The following is a 23,681-nucleotide window of genomic DNA, read 5'->3' on the forward strand; positions in this document are numbered from 1 at the left end:
TTTAAATGAAAAAAATATTGTGCTTAGATGCAAGTATTTCTACAGACTCGAAGCTATTGTAAATATATAACTTTTGCAGTGAGCTCATTAGAAAATCAAGATGATGATGAATGTCATCATCAAAAGTAAAATGGTACAGAATGGCAAAGTAAATGGTACAGATGGCAAAGTAAAATGATACAGAAGATATGTTTACACCTGAAATTTCCAACTCTTGCACAAATGACTCAAAACTGTTAATCACAGAAGAGAGAAACCTGTGTAACTGCAGTATTTCTTCATACCTGTGTGTGCACTTAACTCAGTCTCTGTCTTAGGCCCAGAGTTCTATGGTCAGCTAGAGGTTTGAAATCTTATTTTTGCCAATAATCTTTGTGCTCTTTTTCATGTTGTCCAATAAAATATGGATACTTATTGAAGTCACTGTTTTTCTTTTTCCCTGATACATATCCTGATGTAACTTCCCTTTCACTTTTTATAATGTGCATCCTACTTCTTGTATTATTCCCTACCATTTCAAATGCTCTTATTAATCTGTCGAATATGTAGTATATTGCCTTTATGTGCTCCAATAATTTGTAATGTTTTGGAAGAGGAGATTAATATAGGCTGTGATTTTATACATCTGTTTCAGAAAATAAAGAACAAAAATAAGGGAAAAACATACAAAAAAGCAAAAATAACACAAGATATTTCTGCTAGCAAGGAGATGCTGAATTGAAATAGTGGTCTAAATGAGGAAGTGTATTTGTTTTATAAACTTTAAATTAAGTTGGCATTATTCTTTGTACTTTGGTAATCGGAAATACTTTTTAGTGTCTATATTGGTCATGATCTTAAATGGACCATACTTTCTTATTAACCTCAATTTTAAAAAAACTTACTGATATTAAACTAGCTTCTTTGTCTCCAGTAGTGGCTACTTCCTGAACTTTAAAAACTCAAGCATTGTACAGGCAAGTGATGTCTTTATCTCTATAAGCTTCACAGGAAGTACAATGTATTTTCTTTCAGGAAGCAGTCCCTTAAATTCCTAAAAAGGAAATTTTTAATCTTAGAAACGTTAGGGTAAATATATTGGAAATTAGAGTTTTGCAGGCAGATGTCAAAAGCTGTAGGTTGTTCTTTGCTTTTGAAATCAAGATTCTCTGAATCCCTTGAGAGGAGAAAGGTGGAAGAGGGGAAGAAAACTATCTGGTTTTCTATAGTTAATTTGTGGTGTTCTTAAGCCCTGTCTTGCCCAAATCACCTCTTTAACAGCTGTGCAAAATTCCAAATTAACAAGCAAGGGGGATTGATCCCAATGCTGAGGCAAGGTGACATCATGATGTAAAAAGTAGTAAGCTTGCTTGCTTACTTAGCATACTTAGATGTACTTTGTTTACCTATAGTTTGCCAGCTAAGTACAACCACAGATTCCATCTCCAACCTATTTTTTTTAAGTCTTTTTTCTGACTTCTCAATTGATAAAGCCCCTCGGCTGAAGACATGTTTGTTCAGAGGCTCTATTTCTGAGATTGGCCCAAGTGCCTTACATTTCACAAGGTTTTTTGGAAACATATGGAAGCACTAAAAGACTGCAGTGAGAAAACATAAGTTCTCTTAAATGAGAATCTGCTGCTCTAGCAGGCATATGCTACTGGATTTTATCCATCTTTTCCATATTGTGAAGGTAGAGTATGATGTTATTTTTGTAGTTTATCTTCTCCACTTTTATTCTTCTCTAGGCTTTCAGCACTTTATGTTGATATGTCTGTTGGACATATGTTTGCCTTGCTCCTCTGTGTCAATCTTTGCACGTGAAGGCGACTGTTCTTCTGGAAACTCTTGGAATCTGATTCTTTATGCAGCTTTTTGCCTTTTCTTTCTCTCTTGTTAGTTTTCGTGTCTTGGGAAAAGTCTCTTCACTGAACTACTTGGAGTACATAGATTTTCTTTCAGTATCTTCCCAACATAAACAGCAAAAGCTGTTTCATAAGCACCTCAAAACTGGTACACAGGTGAATCTCCCCAGTTTGTTAAAGCAACTTGGGGGTGTTTTCCTCAGTAAATAACTTCTGTAAAACAAGATCCTACTTCTTCAGACTTGTTAAGCTAAGGTGAAAGCCACTGGACAGGCTGAGAGAGGAAGAATGGATCCCTCAGTTCATCCCTTGATAATCATATGTTTTCCAGTTCAGTTTCTATCATTATTCCTTGCATAAAAGCAGCTCTATCTTCAAACCCAAGTGTGAATGAAGACTTACTGTTTCAAAAATTCGGAGTGACAGCCTCATTATTGTTGTATTGTGTTCAACAAAATAAGGCCGGGAGGTTCTCAAAATTGGTCTATCTGTAAGTTTCAGATGCTGAGAATTACAGGCAAAGAAAATGGCTTATGTGGAGTAAGAACTATGAACTAGTGTTCAGATTGGAAGACTGAAAGCTCACTTAAATACTAGACCATAAACATTTATCTTTTTTTTCCCCTCTAATGTGCTTTGAAAAAATTAGTTAGAAATACAATGGAAAAAGTATTTAGGAAGAAGTGGCCACTAATTTTTGTCTGATGTGTTTTTATCAGATTACCCACGAAATTTCTCTAGTATAATAGCTATTGGAATCATAGAATAGAATGGTTTGGGTTGGAGGGGACCTTAAAGATCATCTAGTTCCAACCCCCTCTGCTGCAGGCAGGGACACCCTCCACTAGACCACGTTGCCCAAAGCCTCATCCAACCTGGTCTTAAACACTTCCAGGGACGGGGCATCCACAACCTCTCTGGACAACCTGTTCCAGTGCCTCACCACTCTTAACAGTAAAGAATTTATTTCTAACATCTAATCTAAATCGACCCTCCTTCAGCTTAAACCCATTACCCCTTGTCCTGTCACTACAATCCCTCATAAACAGTCCCTCACCGTCTTTTCTGTAGGCCCCCTTCAGGTACTGGTAAGCAGCAATTAGATCTAATTGCTTAGATTAAAAGGCCCCGGAGCCTTCTCTTCTCCAGGCTGAACAACCCCAACTCTCTCAGCCTGTCCTCGTAGGAGAGGTGCTCCATCCCTCTGATCAGCTTTGTGGCCCTCCTCTGGACTTGCTCCAACAGCTCAATGTCTCTCCTGCACTGGGGCCCCCAGAGCTGGACGCAGTACTCCAGGTGGAAGAAAATACTCTTTTTGGCCTGCAGCTTTGGGTAGACCTAGTTCTTTAAATAGTACATTCATCAAGATACTTTCAAAGGGTCTGCAGTAAAGACACTTAAGACAAGTCTTAAGTAATCTTCAGAGCAGTATTTCCCAAATGTTTCAGAATGTATTTTGAAGGCTGAGTCATGTTACAGCTTTGAGATATTCCTGATATTCATACGTGTATCTCAGCTGATAGTACTTGTGTGCTAGCAATTGATATAATTCTTGATGCACTTAGAGATTTTTAGGAGAGAAAAAGGGAGGTTTTTTTAAATCACAATATTTCTTTAGTTAATCAAGCTTCCTTATGCTTGTTTTCTATTATGTGGACATCTATCGTTGACAATTTTAAGAGTCATTTAAAATCTTCATGTAGTACAGGAGAAAGTGCAACAATGCAATGCTAATGACAGAAAGTTCTATTCCCTGATTGTGGGTGTCTGCCTCTTATTTATTGGTAAATTGGAGTGAGTCTTCATTGGCTCCAAGCCCTTAAAAATTGGAGAAAGACAATTTCTTGTGGTTTTGAAGCTCCTGGGGAGTGTGGCAGTTCAATCTATATCAAGAGAATATTTTAGGAATAGTTTTGAGTGGTTCAAAAGATACTTTTGTAATTCAAGGCTCTGCAGTGTACTGTCCAGAGCTAACTTGATTTGCCTTGCTTTATATTTAGTTGCTCTGATGCTGTGTTTGGGGTTTTTTTTAAAGAGTTTTGAAGTATTTTCCTAGTGCATTATGGGTAGTCATCTCTCATTCTTCTATAATAGTAGAAGACCATGAATTCTGTTAAGTATTTGAAACTACAGTGGATGTTTCCCAAAAATATAGTCAACTGACCATTGCAGAGACTTCAGTGATTTAAAGATTAACTTTTGCTCTTTCATTCAATTTTACAGAATTCATATCTTTTTGGTTTCCCAAGAAAGTGTTACCCTTTGTCTTTTGAAAGGTTCCTGGTAGTAAGGAACCTTTCATGTAAGTAATTCACATATTATGCTGTGATCATCTTGTGGTTATGGTTCTTTGCCAGCATGAACAATAGACAAGCATAGTGTTTACAGAGTCGAGATCTGGAATGGGCAGAATTCACAGGTATGGGTAGAAAGTACATGTGTTGTTCAATATTATTCTTGTAATTTTCTTGAGAAATATCACAGAGGTGGCAAGATGTAAACATGGGACTTAAATGCAAAGGAGGTCTGTGTCTGAGTTTAAGTGCAGCTTGGAAGAGTATGGACTTACATTGAGAACTTCTGAGTTGAAAAGCCAGATGGGTGATATCAAAGTTGTGCAGAATAAACATCTTGTCAACTAAAGGAAACACATGAAAGTGTTTGATAGAATGAATTTAAGTAATTTCTGAAATCATGGATTTACCCCATGATTAACAGCGGAGATGCTGGAAAAACATGATAAAGCATGCACGTCATTTACTGCTGAGAGAAGAAAACTAGTGACAAAACTCAGCGATGATCATAAGATTTTCAACAGGAAAATTCCTTTTCCAGCTAGACTAACTCCAAAGATGAGGAAAAACTGTCCTCCAATGGGAAGGGGCTTTTTTTCCTGATGTGCTCAAGTGAGCAAAGCAATCTCACAAATAAGGTTCCTTCTGCCAGCATTTTGAAGTCTTTGAAGAAATACCCTTTGCAGTGATGTGAAGGCTTTGAAGAGTCACCCTTAGCAATGTGATGTCTCTGAAGTGATGTAAATCATACATTAATAATTATAGGAAAGTTTCCATTTTATTGTAAACTTATTATTTTAATAAGTCGCTTGTCTATTTGAATCTGGAATTTATGAAAGGATCAAGATCTGTCATTAACAGGGAAAAGTTCACATCCATATTTGTGGCTGATATAGTTCCTTGTGGCATTGTGTTTGATATAGATACTGTACATTAATAAAATGTAGAACTGCTTTATAAACACAAGGTAGTACTGTATTAGCAGAAAAGATCGCTTCCTTGATGAACCTGGTGCTTTTGCTGATTCTGAGAGTTTACATTGAAAAGTGGGTATTTCTTGTACTAATATGATCTAAAAGCTATCGGGTATGGGCGTTCTTTTTTCTTGGTATTATGGTAATATCTAGTGATATAGGGGAGCAGTTTCTTTGATCTTTAGGCACATATACCATGAGACATGTCTTGTTCTGAAAGACTTCCACAGAATAGACAGAAGAACATACAGTTTTCATTAATCTTCACCCTAATTGCAGAGATCCCATGGCTCTATCCTAGAATGAGTAAGTAAGGAACAGGATTGAACAGTAGACTGGAAATCTCTGTGTAGACATTTATTAGGTGCATTGGAAAAAGGAATTTTGCCCTGCATACACCAAGTACTCTACTTACCTGCTGAGAATAGTCATGCTACTTGGTCAGCAGAATGGAGCAGTACTTATTACATGAATATGAGAACTATAAATGTTGTTACAACTTTACATAAGAATATTACAAAAGAACAGCTGATCAGTTTTTCCCCTGTAGTGCCTGTGGATAAATGGATCATTCTTACCTTTAAAAGTATAAACCAAAAGATTTTAAACTCTAGTCTGAGATTAATGTTTGCCTCCCAGTTGTGCTTTTTTCCCCTAGGTTAAAGACCACTTACCATTAGGACTGGTTTTTATAATCTGATCACATTACATTTTAAATGTCTCTTTGGTAAAAGAGGAGCAATGGGCTACTTTAGTAACTGAACTCTTTTTTGTTTTGTTACCTAGTCAGTGTAGATTATTTTCCATATGCATAAGTATCAGTTTCATAGACCATGCTGTAACTATATAATGAGTATTCTCTTGGAATTATTTAATGAATATTTTGTCCTTGTACAAGATGAACAATGTTACCATTTTTATCTAATAACATGTACTTTATTGTTAGGATGACTATTTTCATAGATACTTTAATAGTGTATATTATTTATTGGAACTGTATCGTATCTGAGTAAACAGCATGAAATTGTGTCTGTAGCTTCTGTGGAAGCAAAGATCTGCCTTTTTTTTTTTTCTTGTTAAAATAAGCTCTTACATGCTACTTAAAACATTTTTGTGTTATAAAGTTATCCTAACTTTTAGGAACCATTGGAATATTTTACTTGGGGGAAAGGAAAAGCATGATATATTATACAACTTGAAGTCCTTTTTTGGGGGGGGGGGGGGGTGTTCATTTGATTTAGGGTGGGGTGTTTTGTTTGTTATTTGTTTTTTTTCTGTTTGCGATTACTTTTCTTCCACTGTATTTACAAGTAAGCTGGAAATAGATCCTTAGCTAGTGTAATTGCCATGCTTCTGGTCATTTCGGTGTGGCTGAAGGTTATATGCTGTGATGGAATCATGGTCTGATGAAAGTAAGGGGGCAAACTCAAAGGGAAAATTATTTTATTATGGAAATTCTGATTCTGATCCTTAGAGAGAAGCTAGCAGACATGCTTAACTGGGTATAAGATTTTCTGTATGGAGTCACCTATGCCCAATTCAATTAAAGCTTGATCTTTAAATTTGTAAATAGGAAATTCTGCTACATTCACCTTTCACACCACTTAATAGTCTGCCAGTATGTATTTTTATGTATATATTTGTATATTTTGCTTAAAAAATAATACAAAAATTTCCCAGTGCTGTTTGAAACCTTTGCGCTCAGTCTTGTTGAACCATTCTAAATTTTGTCCTTAAAAGTGTTTTTTAAAAGATTTTCAGTTATCGTGATATTCTATTTGTTGTAATTTTTCAAGAAGTTTTATGACATTCCTCTGCAAATATATCAATTTGTCAGATAAAGGTTAAAAATTAGATAAATTTTATTCATGTTGAAGTCACACCCAGCTTATTTAAAGGCAGCTTTGACTTAGAGTTGCAAGCCTGAGGATATTGATTTGAATTATGCATGACTGTCTGGTATGCAGTTCCATTAGCCTGCTGGATGGATAATGTAAACATGTTCAGAATTTTAAGTATCCTATATGAGCGGCAGGTTAAAAATAGAGCTGATAAGAGCATGTGTATCTGAAAAATCCAAATCTTGGAGAATGAAACTACAAAAGGTTCAGCTCTTCAAGAGGCTGACTTCAGGTGTGATTTTCTTTTCTTTGAAAATGCTCAGCCCGAACAAATACAGCTTATGTATATGACTTGAACAGGTGACATGATTGCTGCTGTTTACTGCAGAGAGTTGACATCTGTACCAGACAGCACGCTCGTATCCGAAAGGTCAGGGCCCACTCTGCATCTTTTGGCAAAAAAAATAGGGGCAAAGTCTGTTCTTGTTTAATTTGGTCAGGATTTCGTCAAGATTAACATGAGTGATTAGACTCATTTCTTCATATCTTCAAGGAATCTTGTTTAGAATGTTACTTGATTTTACTCAAACTTTCTGTGGCTTCCAGTATCTCATAGTTCCTGGTTTTGTTTATCTGATCTGTTTGGTTATCCCTGTATTTTGGCCATCTGTAGTTCGGTAGTGCATGTAATGACTTCCGAAACTTTGTTTTTAAGTCCTCAGCACTAAAAAAACTGTGTTAATAAGATTTAAAACAGATAGTATCTTTTTAGAACTTTGTCCAAGTTCCTGTGACTTCTAATAGGAAGAAAGACAACTCTGAATTTTAATAGGAAAAAAGACAATTGTATCTATGTTGCATTTTATTGAGATTTATTATACTTTGAAGTGTTTCTGATGCATATGTAGCATTTGTGGCAATTTGATGAGTTGAGTGAAAATGAAAAAAATCTATTGCACTTATTTTCAAGATCTGATGGATACAAACCAGAAAACCAGTCTTAATTTTGCATGAATTTGTAGCCTTCTCAAAATTATCTTGGAGTGCTTCGTATTTGGCAATGTTAAATTCTGCACATAACGCCAGAATTAGATGATGGGAATAACAAGAGAGAATAATGATGTATTCTCCCTGAACTTTACAGTGTTTATTTGCTTACATCTTAGTATAGAAATGATCATATAAAAATTTGCAAGTAAATATATGACTTAAAAGCTCTTCTTGGAGTTGAAGTTCATTGTACTGCTCTGATTTATTTTTTTTTTTCCTTTTCCTGTCAAATCTTGTATGTCCACACAGAACTTGGCCAATAGATGACTCTTGACTAGGTCTGGTAAAATTTGATATTTTGAGTGGATGATCATTTTCTCTTATATCTGAGGAATAATTTGTCTGTTAAGAGACTAGTGTCTAATGCTCTCTTCAGAGAAATTCATCATCCTGCTTGATAATGGCTGTTATCTTTGACTGTTTTCAGAGCAAAATTCCTTTCCCTGGTAATGATAACCACTGCTTTGAATCATCAGCTTTTCCTGGTGCCATTTCCTTCCTGTTAACAAGAAGGGACTTTAAAAGAAGAAAATCTGTGGAAATAAAAAAATTAGTTGTCGTTAGTGGTAAAGGCAATCTGTTGGACTCAGAAGTATAGGCAGCAACAGTGGCCATTTCCAGACAACTTTGAGATTCTGTGAAGGAAGAACTTGAGAACCCTTTTCATGAAGAACAGTAAGAATGGTAGTTATTTCTTAATAAGTACTAGTTTGCACTTTATTTCTACTCAGAGAGGAATGAGGGATCTCTTGTGTGCTTTTGTGCACAGTGCAGATAATCCAGGAGAGTATTATACAGAGCAGCTGTATATGTAACACATGTCAAGTGAATGTGATGGCAGGAGTACCCAGCCATGGTGTAAATACCTCCACTGTTCCAGAGGCTAGTATTTTTGTGAGTGGTTCCAGCATTCAACTACGTAACTAGTAGTATTTTGATCATACAAGTGACTTAGCATAAATACCACAATGTAACAGTCAATTTTGAGTCCCTTTTCATTGTTCTCTAGCTTTCAATTACTTCTAAATTTTCAGGGGGGGGAAAAGTGAGGTTTAATTACAGTTGAATGTTCACAGTAAAAGCATTATGTGGATATTTTTTGGCCCCAAAAGAGACTACCATAACCTGAGACAGTTCAAAGTTAAATTTTAAAAGAAATGCATCTTATGAAATCCATGCAAATGTAAGTCTAACCTACAGTGACACTACTAGAAAACTGAAAACATTTAATGTCTTTAGTTCATATGTGCTTGTGGAAAACTTACCAGAATGATACAGTTATTTCATAACAAGGATAGGAATCTGGGTTTTCTGCTTCCATGTCCCTGGCTGAGATACTGTGCTTCAAAATCTTTGTATTTTAAAGCAAGGCTGAGCTTGTGGATATGAACGAGTGAGGTAAGTTTTTGGGTTTTTTGTCAAGTGTTTTGCTGTAATACTTACAGATGTTTAGATAACTGAGGAAAGGGGACAAGAAGAGCATTTGCTTAGCCATTCTTCTCTGTCTCTCTAGTGCTTAGTTGCCTTTGTGGCACTCATTTATGTAGCTGATGTCTTTCCATAGATTTAATGGAGTGAAAGTTGGGAGACAGTTCTGAATGAATCTATATCAAGTTCATATCACAATAATTTATTTTTCCTTCTGGTTGTTCCCCTTTACTTTTCATACATTAATTCAAAGTATGTTGTGTCAGCACTTGGTTTTTGAATCCTGTGTAAATTTTGCTGTCTGAGTGGGAGAGAGTCTTTTGTTCTTAAGAAGAGGTCAGAATACAGAAACATAATGGGGAAATCAGTTTACTAACTGCCCTCTTCTTCACTGATTAGTACAAATTATTCCTAGCTTGTTGGAATGCAATTTGCATTTGAAAATGCCCATAATAAATTGGTATAAAGAGGCCTAACAATTTCTATTTAAGGGAGTTTTATTTACTCTAGTTTATGTGTAATCTCGGAGTTGCATACAATGTTTCTGCAACTCCTTTCTGAAATGCTTGCTGAAATTTCCTGCGTTTTACAACTTCAATGGATATATTGATCTAGAAACACTTAAACTCTGTCAACTCAAAACAGCAAACTCAGAATGACTCTCTGTACTCCCGTTTTCATTTAAACACTGTTTCAGAGTTGATCAGATTAAATTGTTTTATGTCTGCACGTTTTTTTTCATTCTGTTCTCCTTGAAGAAAATACTAGATTTTAAAATAGAAGAGAACTTGCTTGTTTATTTTATTACAAATGTTAGTGTATGGCATTCCTCAATTTTTTGAGAGGGGACAGGGAAGAGAAACCCTTCCAAGAGGTTAGATATTTGTCCTGTATAGATGGCTCAGATTCCGACTGTGTCAGTTTTCTGGTGTTTGATAAGGCACACAAAGCAGTTGTGGGAGAAAGCATATCACTTGTATCCATGGTAACTTGAAAGATACTTTGGAACTCAAAGGGATAGAATAAGCCAGAGTAATAGGTCTCATTATAAGGGCAAAATACATAAAAGGTTCAGGCATATGCTTTTAATTAGTTGCCAAAAATAGCTAAAATAGAGACGATGCAATGAAACAATGATTCTTAGTGTTAGAAATGGGCAACATTTGAAATCTAAAGATGCGCTCAACTGAAAGGCTTTTATCTTACCATCTTATGGGTATTCGGTCCATGAATACTAATAGATTTGCTATGGTTTCTTAATCATGCTTAGGACATGAGAGCGCACACTGATAAAAGCTAGTGTAAGTCTCATATGACTACAAGTTTCAGAAGTTCCATAGTGATGTTAATTCTCGTGGCTGTGATGCAGCTTCTTATGAATAGCATGGGCAAAACATTCTCTTATGTATTACAAGTACAGTGCTGGAAAAATAAATGTAATAAGTACTTCTATGTAGGGATAATAAAAAGATTGAAAATGCAGATTAGTTTGAGGTCGAAGATACGGTATTTTTCAGAATAAGTCACTTTAATTAATTTTAAAATAGCGAGGTAAGCAATGGAGGAGGGTGTGAAAATGTAATATGAAACTTGAATGGATGCACTAGGATTGAATCCTGGAGAATGAAAATAGAACAATGTATGAAGTACAAAATATAGGATATTTGAATAACCATTTTAATAGAAATATTTTAATACAGTGAATAATGTTAAAGTTTTCTATTTGAACAGCAGTGTTTGTAAGGAATCCATCTTGTATTGCAGTGCAATTCTCCACATTATTTCCTCTGTTGCTATAGAAACTAATTCTAGTGCAGCTGTGATCGCTTATCAAAATTCTAATGTTTCAATACCCATTTCTTATTTTGAGTTATTTAAATAGCCTTGTCTTACTTTGAATCAAACTGCACATTTCATCACTGCTGAATTGTTGACTGGTCAAAATGTTAATGCAAAGTGATAGCAAATGCTGGTTTTGGGTGGGTTTTTTTTTTTCTTTCAGCCATCTAAGCTTTCATACTTATTGTTAAAGTTTGAATAACAAGCAAATTAAAGCTTTTTCTCTTGATAAATTATGAAGGTCAATATTTGCTGTCTAACATCAGCATTTTGTCATGGATATTACTTCCTCAATGTAATCTTAATTATATTTAATATTTCATAAACCTTAAATTGTTCCTTTTCCTGATATATTGCCATGGTCTATGTGTATGTATATATGTGTGTTTACATATATGTGTTTGTGTGTATGTGTGTAAACTATTGTTAGAATGTTTTTAACTTAAAAGTCGGTATCTTGACATGTTCATTTTACCCAAAGTAAAAATTTCAGTGATACTACATCGTCTAAAACTAGTCAACCACAAGATATACTGCAGCAGAACGTCACCAGTTAACAAAGTATTCTGAATCTCTTTCAATTATTGTATTATTTGTTTCTTTGGGGTTGGGTTGTTTGGTGGTTTTTGTGGTGGTGGTGCTGTGGGTTTTTGGGGCTTTTTTTGTTGGGTTTTTTTGTTTGCTCTTAACAATGAAAGTACTGTGCTGGTAGGTATATGTATTTAATGCAGGATGCAGCAATGTAACTAGCGTATGTGGAAGAACTCTACTTGCCTGTGAATTGTTCAACCACTGTATTATAGAAGGAGTTTTATAGATATTTGATATACCTGTATTTGAGATGACCCCATCCTTGATTACTATAGTATAGAATTGAGTTTTTCAATGTATATTGTAGAATCGGTGAATAATAGGTTGAAAAGGACCTGTGGAGGTCATCTAGTCTAATCTGATCGGAAGAGAGCTAGCTTCAAAGTTAGAGCAGGTCGCTCAGGGCCCTAGCTAGGAGAGCTTTTAAAACCTTCAAGGCTGTTGATTACACAGCCTCTCTGAGTAGCCTCTTCCAGCCTGTAGCCACTCTTATTTCAAAGTTTTTTCCTTAATCAGAATTTCCTTTGTTGCAACATACACATGTATCAGTTACATGTCGGTTTTATATATAGCTTAATAAAGTAATTTTTATTAATAAAGCAGTTTAAACACTTAATGCTGAGATTTGGGAAAAACCCTAGTATTCTGGTTATGAACCATGTTAAACACCATTCTGTTGAGTATGTTTTCAATTGTAATGTCAAGATCTAAAAACTTATCCAACACCAAATTATGAGAAAAGGTGAGATGCTGCTAGGTCTGGAGACATACGCCATATATTTCTAATGTTGTAGCAAAGCTACTGAAATGTTCCAGTAGTACTTTCCAAGATAATCACTGACTTTCTAATGACTGTACACTAATTTTATGTAGAGTGAAATAAATCATTTTCAATTTTGAAATTATCATACAAACATTTTGCAGCTGTAGCTGTCAGACTTTGATTACTAATTAACTGCTGTGCACCACCTTTAAGTTTCTTATTCAACAAGCAGCATCAAACAGTAATTTCAATTTAGCGATAGAAATTTTTGCTAGTATAAGAAAGGCTCATGAAAAACAAATTTTGATGGATGTGCATGGATTTACTCTGTCACAATGGCTAGTAAGTTTTATATTGTAGGTATAACACCATGTTCATGGCGACATGATTTTCCAGTTAGTGTTTTGGGAAATTAAATGGGTTGAGAATGATGTCCTGTACTCTGATCCTTGATTGCTCAGTGCTATTGTTTCTTTGGGTGGATGACATGGAAGACCAGTTCCTCTCCTACTGTTTGTTGAGGGCTGAAGCACCGTTCTGTAGACCCTCCGAGCCCTCTGTATTGCAATATGCAGCTTGGCTGCTGTTCTCTGATCCTCATAAGCTCTTGCAAGCTCTTATGACTGGTACCATGGCTGAATGAAAATATCTTCACCAGCCAGACTCATATTCATCTAGTCCTGTCAAAATGCAGAAAATTACCTGTTTTGGGAATTGTATGACAGCTATGGAAACATAGTAACAACTTTTATTACATGTAAGCCTAGTAAAGCAGCTGTCTGTGACAGTGGGAGGCCTCAGAAGTGCCTCAAAGAAGTGCAAGAAATTTACTTTTGAGTAATTGTGTTTCTTTATGCCTGGAGAAACTTGTCTGAGGCCTTGCTGGAGTGAATGGAACAGGCTAATGTGCTCCCTGCTGCTTAATCCATGCCTTTGCTGTGAATTTGTAGCCCTCTTACTGGGTGTATGAAGGAAAGATAGCCTTGGTTTCAAAGCATACCCATTTCCTGTGATTTCACAGTGACTCTTTTGCGTTTCTTTTTCTGGATGGTTGGCCCCAAAAGTGGTACTAGTGCCATTATTCCTAAGCATGTTTTATACAGGCACTAAAATCTAAAAGATTTTAGAGGAGTTTTCGAGCATGTATAGGCAATTTTCTTCTGTTGTTGACCTACTAGGTACTCCTGTAAATAAGATTGTCCTTGATTTTTCAGGGTTCTAGCTGCTTTTTATTTTAGTATTGGTGAAGTTATGAGATCTATTTCAAAAGCAAAAAAAAATAAATCTGAATTTTCTAGAATCCTTTTTACAGGAATACTCTAATATACTGCAGGAAATACAGTCCATTTTACTAAAGCAAGTCACTGAGTGCATCAAGGAAAGAAGCCAAAAAAGTGCCTGAATAGATAAGAGAAATTAAGGTCCTTTGGAATCTCAGGATCTGAATAATTAGCACTGTCTCTCCACTCAAAAGGAAAATAATAATCTAAAATACAAATATAAAAATAAATGCTTATTCTGGGAAATGTCTTGCCTCTCCTGGAATGTAACTAGCTGTGTTGTAGCTCTAGGTTGTGCAGATTTTCACCTACAAATATGGATATTCCCACCCATCAGGCGTCACTGGTTTCTCTTTTATCTCTTTGCTCTGTTGACATTGCTTTTTTCTCAGATCTGAACCACTTTTTTGTATGTCATGTGTTGTTTTATTTTCCCCATTCCTTTACCTTTCTTCCTGTGTCATTTTTGCATTGTTATTTTAGCTGTTTGTAATTTTTCATTCCTGTTTGCATCTTGTCTGTTCTTTATTCCTCTTTTTGCTCTTTCCCTCATTTTCTGTAGAGATTTACTTAACTTCTCTCCCTTTCTTTCCTTTGTTCATTTACCAACAATCTATCACTTTTTTCTGAATCATTGCACCTACTTTCTCCTTCTGCCTTTTTTTTTTATTTACTTTTTTCCCTGCCCTAATATTGTATTTTTTGTTTTCTTTTTCTTCTCTTCCACTACAGAGCTGATGATAATGGAAAATTCTGTGGGGGTAGAACTCTTAACAAGCTAGTGGCTTGGAGGTTTCCATGTTGGTGGTGGTACACAATTCAGGTGAATTTTAGATTAATAATAATTTACAAGGCTTGAAGTAAAAATAATAATAAAGTCAAACCCAGAAAAAACAGCTAGGGTACTAGTCTTAAAAGACTTGGTTTCAGTTCCACACTTCATTGGAAGCTTTCTGTGATTATGAGCACTTCTGAGCTAGATTCACAGCAATCTTTATTACCTCTTATTTAAACCTGTACTTTAGTTCCCCCTCTGTAAAATGCCAAACACATTAACTTCTACTATTATAGTATTACTGTTATTCCCCATAATATATATTTCACTTTATATATATTAACAGTTACGAGATATCCAAATTGGGATCATATAGATACCTTAAGTAAATGGGCAGAAAATTTAACTCATGCCTTACTGAAATAGTTCATGCAGAATCATTGTAGTGCTGCTCTGTGTTAGTGACTCAGTCCAACAGAGTATCCTTTGCACTCAGAATTGCTATGAAAATAAGGCAAAGGAATCAAAGCAAGCTTTGTGTTCCTATTCTGGAAGCAGTTCTTGATGGAAAATATCTTTTCTGGTTCACTTTTAGCAGTTAGGGTAGTAATAAATAGAGAGCTAAAATACTATGGAACTTTACACAATTTAAAAAAAAAAATTACAAAATGCAGCTACCAAAGTGAAACTGTTTTTAAGAAACCATGAAGTTACTGCATTTTAAGTTGCAGAAAGAGTTCTCACTAAAGGAAATAATTGTATCTTATTTAAAATAAAAGTATGGGAAAAGAATGATGGAATTCTCATAATTAAGGAGCACATTTAAGTGCAGTATATACTGCTGAATGGATCTTGTTTATATCATCAAATGAATAATTTTTTTGTCAAAAAATGAACATGCCTGAAGCGAGCTGCAAAAATATTAAAATGTTCAAGAAAATGATACACATAACACGTTAATCTTGCTTTCCAATCAGGGTTTCTTTCCTCATTTGAGACCAAATAGAATGAGAGCACAAACATACCAGGAATATTAGCTGTGTGTTGCAATACTTGACTGGGAATTGATTTTAGACCTCTGTGGGATCTTTTTCACCTTTTCAGCACTTTATCCTGCTGCTTGACTCCTGTGCTTAATATTGCACCTGTAGTAGTATTAAACTGGACTGGAATTTGAGCTATAATTTAAAGTGAAAATTGAACTCAAATGAAGTATAGCAATGACAGGAAAATATTTTCTAAGTCCACATCCAGCTGCTGTGGTCCAGAGGTATGAGGAGATGCTGGTACGCGCACACTGGTCAGAAACGGGGATCCTTAGGGGCCTGAGATGGTTTACAGTGGGTGGAGTTTTCAAAGCTTTTAGATGTTAAGCTCTGAATTTCTGTTAAGCATCCGTAAATGCCGGTGAGATAGCTGAATTTGGATGAATTTTCACAGAGATGATAAAAGGTATTTCCTTGTCACCAAGACACTCTTAAGATTTCATAGCCAGTTGTCAATCACCTTCAGCAAGCAGAACTTCTAGTGTATTTTAAGAGGGGAAAAAAAAAGGGGGGCAAGATTCTATGAATTTAACTTATTATCTTCTTGGAAAGCAGTACTTTTCTACCCATTTTAATAACTTGGAAAAAATGAATAGTGAACAGAGGTGCAAAGGGATACCTGTTTCTTTATAAAGTTAGCAACCATAGTGATCTGAAAAGTAGTATAAAGGAAAGTTGGCTGCTTATAAAAACAGTAAAAGTAAACCCAGCATCTAAATGGAACTGCAAATAAGTTTTTCCACCTAAGAAGATGAATGAACATACTTAGTACAAATGCTTTACCTAAGGAAGTACAAATATGGAAAAGAAGGCAAAAAATTTTACAATGTTACTTCTTAAAGATCACTACTTTCAAAAAGCTTTAGAGCTGGTTGTAGTCTCAGAAGAGAAGAGAGTTTGAAATCTCCTTTTAAAAGTTTAAAAAAAAAAAGTTCTGGAAAGCTTGAGTTATTGATATTTGCATCAATGAGAGATTAAAATATTGAACCAATAGGTTTAAGCAGTATTTAGATGTATTTTGGACAGCTGGAAAGTAAAAATACAGAACCAGGTAGCAGAACTCCTTCCTATTCAAATTAATAGAAATACTGTATAAGGAATCAGAAAATGATACTTAAATTGAAAGAAAATGAATTCAAGAGATGCTAATGTATAATTTTCATTGAAAGACGACCAAAATATTTGGGAAGGAAACAAAAGAATGTCTTTGACAGTTAGTTCACTGTAATGCTTTAATAATGTATTTGTAGTTTAAATGTTCTAATTTGGGTTAATTTTGGAAAGAGAAAACTTGGAATTTTTCACCAGTGCAGCGCTTTTCTGTATTGCTCTGTGAAAAAAACAATAAATTCTTCCAAATCAGAAGTGCTCTATTAAGTGCAGAAAAGAGCAAATTTCTTTTGTCAGCATACAAAACCAAGCTGTAGTTCCACAGGCTCATGATGTAAACAGACAATAAAATTTTAAAAATTACTATGTGAGTATCAGTAACTTTAATTGGTCTTACCTTCCCTGAGGAAAAAAATTGAAGGTTTAAGGACTGGATATAAATGATTTGACAATTTTGGATTAGTTTTATTAAAAAAACGAAAGAGAACCTTTTTATTACATGAATGGCCAGTAGAATTAGCCTTAGAAGCTGAGGAAAATGCAGTGCTAAGAACTTCATGTGATGTCAGATGCAACTGGCAGGAATGCTGTTTTGATTTCTACAGGTCTGGGATTAAGCTTATATTGTATGGAATTTTCTAAATATTAGGAACTGAAGGAGAACTATTTTTTAATTAAAAAAACCAACAGAACAAACCCAAACAGATATGATTACTTTTCTTGTTGACTGGTGAATTGCTTACTATAGAAGATAATTCAACTGTGAATAAAAGACTAAAATGTGGCAAATGCAAAAAAAAAAAAAAAAAAAGCCAATGAAAGATTTTTTCCTTTTCTGTTGTCCACCACTGCTGGACATTTTTTCTGGTGTCCCATACCACTCTTATATTCCCCCTTTTTCATTAAGCAAGACTCATGTCATAACTTTTTTGGAAAAGAAATAGAGTAATGCCAAGGTAATTTGTTTTATTGTGAAATAATATATTTTTCTCCTCACAAAGATGCATGTAAGCTTTTCATTTTAAAGGAAGGAGAGCCCCGAGGTTTCATTCAATATTTAATGTTTATATTTTATACTCCTCATAATGTGGGGTAATTCAGTCAACGTAATATTTTTGGATGGTAGAAAAGTTCAAACATGAGAATTCCATTTGGGCTGTCTGTGCTGCATATCAGAAATCTCTAAGGGTATTTAATCATTCAGAATAAGAAAGGTTTCTTTAATTTTTAAACATGTATTTCATTTTATGTTTTATTTAAATTGTCTTAACATTTACATAGAACCCCTTGAAGGCTTGAAAACTTGAAATTTATGTTAGATTAAAAAAAATAAATAATTACGAAGCATTGCGTATGTGGAGATATATTAGAGGAAGAAAAGGTACTATTTGAGTATGAAGATAATTCTGATAATTACAAAATATGACTTGCAAAAATTATTAATTTATATAGTGATTATTTGTTTTAAAGGAACTGGAAACCAGATTCCAGAAGAAGTTTTGCAGTAATGCTGCCTCCCACAATAGTATGAATATTTAAAGAAGTAATAATATATATGAGAAACTCCAAGTTGCAAAAGTGTAGTTAATTACTGCTTATGAGAGGGGGGAATTAAAAACACAAGGATAGTTTCTTTTCCCAGATGTTAAGAGATGGACGTTCTTGGAATTACTCAGGAAATATGGGCTAAGCAAGCTATGTTTGTGCTGCTGCTAACAACCTTTGGGAAAATTAATTAAGATAGCAAAGTCTAAAGATTGTAAACATGGAAAGGAACACCATCAGCTTCGTGGTGAAATGTACAGCCTCGCATGGTCCTCTGGGCACCAGGCCAGAGAGGAGAAACGAGGAGCATGAAAAGTACAAAGTTCAAATAGTAACTGAAAACCTAAAGAAAAAGCATTTCTTCTGGTAAGATTGTGTACCTGAACAAGTATTGAAAAAGTTTGTGTATTTTCTCCTATTTTTCAGTTGTATCTCATTTTGGCCATGGTTTTACCGATAGTCCCTTGAGGTTGATGGTGAGAAATATGTACCATCGCCCTTTGGCTTTCAATCAGTCCCTGCACAGGGACTTCTGAAAACATTTTAACCTTCATTGTTTAGCAAACAGTACTAAAAAGAAGGCATTTATTTACTGCTGGCTTAAATGTGCTAATGACAGTTTACGTGCTGTAATTTCTGAGTGTACCAGCAAAATGCTAATCTGCTTGTGTTTGTCAGGTATTTCACATATAGTTCTGGTTTCTTCAGCTGTTGAGCAAGGACTTTACTGTTACTACTGTATGAGTGTTTTCCCAGCCCACTAAAGACAGAGGAAAGTTTTAATTAAAGCTGTTAACCCTTAAAAGAGTGATTATTCAAATCTGCCTATTGATAGCAATACACTGTATTCTCAATTTCGAGTTTACTAAATATTTGTTACTAAACAATCTAGTTTCACTCATGTTACAAGAATGTAAAGTTATTTCACATATTTTGGATGTAAAACTAGACGTGTGATCTTCATCCTGTTAACTTTCTTTTTGTTTTTCCTCTGTTGTGGCATTTTCTAGCTGGTAGGAACATCAGGCTAAACCCGATTTAGTGTCTCTGTGATTATTCCTTTCTTCCAGGTTTGGGATATATGTTGACTTGTTTTTCACCCTGTCTAGTCCAAAATGGTATGGTAATTTAATATGAATAATTTCACTGGGGGAATTGGCAAAATTTATTTTCTATCTGGTTTGAGAGCAGAAAGTTTCCTGGGAAGCTCGCATAGAAACAGTGCAACAATTAATTTTAGATTTCCAGCATAAGCATTTGCTTGTTAAGAGTAACTCTTTAGCAGATGTTATTAGCCATGTTCAGTGGTCTTTGGAAGGTATTCTTTTGCTTTGTCACAGTATAAATTATGCACAAGTGTAACTGTGTAAGTTTACACCTTAAATGAAAGGTACAAGATATCGTATAGACAGTGGTTCTATATGTAAATATGCAACACTTCAGAATATGCTTTCCTTTCAGCTCCAAATGCAATCAGTGATAGGCCAGCACACATTCGCAGTGGTTTTTTATTTTAGACTTTGATACATATGCAAAATGTTGTTGATGGATTGATTGTTGTAGTTAGTTGTTACTTCTGTGTAATTTTTAAGGAAAATACCCAGTATCAGATATTTGGTGTTGCTGTATTCACTTCTGTCTGTAATAACATTTGTCTTTGATAACGTTGGTCATTAGAATGTCTTCAGGTAATTCAAATTTGCAATATTTTCAGAGAGCCATAACATGAAATGCTTATTTTATTGCATCGTTTACTGTGGGGAGGGAGGAAATTAATTTAAAATGAGATGTTTTCACTTTAAAAATTCATTTGAAAACTATGATATCTTTTTTTGTAGAAAAACCTTTTGTTCAAAAGCAGTTTATGCCTGTTTAGACAGAGGTGTCCTTAGGTTTTTAAACCTGGATGTTTGTTTTTAGAATTTACATGCTCGTTCTCTTTGGTAAACCAAACTTTCAGAAATAGTTAAAACCAGCCCCAATGTTTCAGCTTTTTCTGAGATTTTTTGAATCACAGCTGGTTAAAAAGAATTTTCTCTTCTTCACTTCTTCCCCGCCTACATTAAAAGTACCTTTTCTGTCACACAGCCTGTGTGGTTTTCCCATAGGGACATATAATGGAGTTCATCAAAGTGAAAAAAGTGAGTCACACAGTCATTTATTTACTCATGTAAGACAATAATGGTGTTGATAGTTACCAGGACATGCTGTCATTTCTTTAGATTGTGGAAAAGCTGGGAGTTTAAAAGTCCTTGCAGACTAGACTACAAGCGAAAAGAAACAAATGAAGTTACAACTACATGGTGGTTACTGTCTCATTTAAGGCCGTTTGCTGCCTTTTAGCAACAATGAGCAGAAATGTTGTTGCTCTAAATTTGCTAGAATATTTAATTATATAAATTATGAAAAGGAAGTGCTGTTTTCATGGTATAGAGAATCAAAAGATATTTACAGTTATTTTATTATGATTAAAATATCAGTTTAGATTCTAAAATTATGTTTGTCTAGTTTAATGGGTACAAGTTATTTAATTTTTTTTTATTTTTTTTAAAGTGCTTTCCCAGATCTCTCCATGTTTTGCAAATAAAGCTTTCTCACTATTCCTGCATGGCAATTTCAAGCTTCTGACTGTCCCACTTAACCCTGTTGCATATGTGAGGTTTTATGTGTATTTGCTAGACTGATGACTACGTTTCAAGTATAGAATTCCCTGCCCATTCTGTTTTCCAGCCCTGTGGGACTGGAGTTTCAAGAGTTAGTGACACTGGGCAAACTAACAGCAGAAGACCTTTTGCATAAGTGCTGTAAGAGTAACTTGGAGTCACTCTGAGTGGTAGGCTGGCTCTGCTGGCTTTATCAGAGAAGAGAGGATTCCTGACTGTGGTATCATCTGGTAGGAGCGCTTTGTGGTGTTTTAACTACTCATTTGCCTTAGCTAAAGCTAACAGGAGTTCCATTAGGAGCCCAGTGAAATAGACTCTTGCGTTCCCCAGTTAACTTTGAGGCTTCTGCTTATGTGTGCAGTAGACACACTCCATAATGAGCTGTCTTGTCCCTGTCCTTCAGTTACTCAGCTTTGAGGATCTGCAGTGCACATGGGCTCCCTTCTAGCCAGCGTGTCTGGGTTAGCTTCCCATGGTCAGTGTGCACTGAAACCACAGCAGTCTGGGCTCACACCAGATGCCAGAAGCTGAGAAATGTTCCTGCATGCCACAGGCAGATACAGCCCAGCTTCCAAAGGAAAGGAGAACAAAAGGGAGCCTTTTGCTAAAACAGTTTGTTTCCCAAGAGAGCCACATTACTGTTTTCAGCCTCGTTCTGTAAAGGGTAACTCTTACATATACTCTGTTTATGTGATGTGTTGAACAACTGGTAATTACCTCTGAAGCAGATAAAAGGTTGATGTACTCAGTGAGAATTTAGGACACAGAGAATTTGATGATGAAACTAAAATGTACCACCTTTGTCATGTGGGAAAGATCAGTTTCTTTCTTATATGAATCTGAAACCAAAGTTTATCTTGTTCTGATGTTAATACTTCCATTAACTTCCTTGTTTGGTAGATGTTTTTCTGTGAGTGAAAGTGGTATGTCTGACACCAGAAAACATTGTTGCTTGGAAATTTTTGCGTGTAAGTTATTTCTATGTGTGAGGGGTATCAAAATCTTCATTAAAACCTCTACAGAAGATATGATACAAGTTTTACCTATCCTTAGTATTCCTTTCATTTCATCTACTGCACACCTTGCTGTTGTTTCCCAACTCCAGTCAACTGTGTAATGCTGCATAGTGGTAAAATATGAGATAAAAATTTGAAATGTAATTATTTTGAATTAACTTTCTGTGTCCTTAGCCATGCATCCTGGGTTTATTTTTTGAGGAGATGTATAACCACATTTCTAGCTAGCTAGCTAGTGTAAGTGAGAAGCAGAGATGGTCAGCATCAAGTACTCATCCAAAGCACAAGATTGCTCAGGGTCCTTTTTCCACTGTCTTTAGTTACTGGGCCTAGTGTCTGACTTCTGGACACTGGTTATGTACCCCTTAGCTGTCCTTAACAAGTAGTAAAGAATCTAAGACCCTGCTTCCCTTGTTAAATTCACTGGTGATCAGAGTTCACTTCTGTGAAAAGGCTTGTGTCTGCCTTTATTAACACCTTATTTGTCTTCAGAGTTTAATTTGGGATCTCCCTGGGTGAGCAACAGCATGGGAGGTAATCAGAAGTTTGATATCATGGCTTTAGGGCGTGCATTTTATTTCTTAATTGGTCTACATTCTACCTGTACAGAATCTGACTTAAGATATCCAAAGGTTTTTGCAAGGTAAGCATCCCTGAAATTCAAGCCTAAAATTTTTGTCATGTCATATTTGTGCTATATTTATTTATATCTGGTTTACACAGTCCATTGTGACTATATATTTAATACTGTGCTTTTCCCCACATCTCTTTCGTCTGAGAGATCATTTGTTTCCATTTTTAAACATTTATTTTTTTCAGTAGTATTTGTTATTTGACATTTATAATTTTAAATACTCTGTCCAGGTATTTGGACTTACCATTTTCCACAGAATTGTTTCAACAGTAAATAATCAGAAAGTAAGTAAAGAATTTTCACTTATTCTCAGCAAACTGCATTCAGAGGATGAGAAGAACACCTCCGCTAGATGAACTGCAGCCGCCTCCATACCAGGATGATAGTGGTTCTCCTCATCTTTCGTGTACGCCTTCTGAAGTCGGAGACAGTAAATGTGAATTTTCCCAGTGTAGCAACAGTCCAAGATGTTCATACAAGTGCCCAAGCGAGGGGAGCACGGGACATGAAATAGAAAGTTTTCATAACAAAGGATATGAAGAGGATGTACCAAGCGATAGCACAGCTGTCCTTAGTCCAGAGGTAAATGAAAACAGTTGAGTGTTCTGAAGCATCATGCAGTGCAACCTTTTGAGAGATTTTTTTTTTTTCCTAAAGATCAGTGTACAGATATATGAACACTAATATTGCAGCTTATTCATTAAAGAAACAATTAGTTTGTCAGAAAATATTACGATAGGATTTTGGATTCTTCTTTATAGTGATCAGTATGTTCAAACAAGCTCCCAGTAAGAGTGAATATTTTTTTAAACAAGTCAGAAAACTTCATCACACTGTAAGGACTGTAGTCAAAATTCTTTTTCTTCCACATAATTTTTCAAACAACTCAAAAAAGAATAAAAAATCCCTGTTAATACTTTTCAAACTGAACACCCCATAATGTAAAATGTCTTTTATGGAAAAAAAGAAAAATATTATGAAGAATGTT

The 23,681-nt window shown here is 35.2% G+C and overlaps 1 protein-coding gene across 3 annotated transcripts in view; it reads left to right on the forward strand.

The window, feature by feature from the left end:
- Window positions 1-23,681, forward strand: part of SYT14 (synaptotagmin 14) — an 89,594-nt gene that overhangs the window by 39,676 nt on the left and 26,237 nt on the right. For all 3 annotated transcript variants that reach the window (XM_075749181.1, XM_075749182.1, XM_075749180.1), the window contains one exon: window positions 23,007-23,275. In XM_075749181.1, the coding sequence (XP_075605296.1) occupies window positions 23,007-23,275 (269 nt within the window). The remainder of the gene's footprint in view (window positions 1-23,006; window positions 23,276-23,681) is intronic.

Source organism: Balearica regulorum, chromosome 3 (genome assembly GCF_011004875.1).
Source record: "Balearica regulorum gibbericeps isolate bBalReg1 chromosome 3, bBalReg1.pri, whole genome shotgun sequence".
Taxonomy (NCBI): domain Eukaryota; kingdom Metazoa; phylum Chordata; class Aves; order Gruiformes; family Gruidae; genus Balearica; species Balearica regulorum.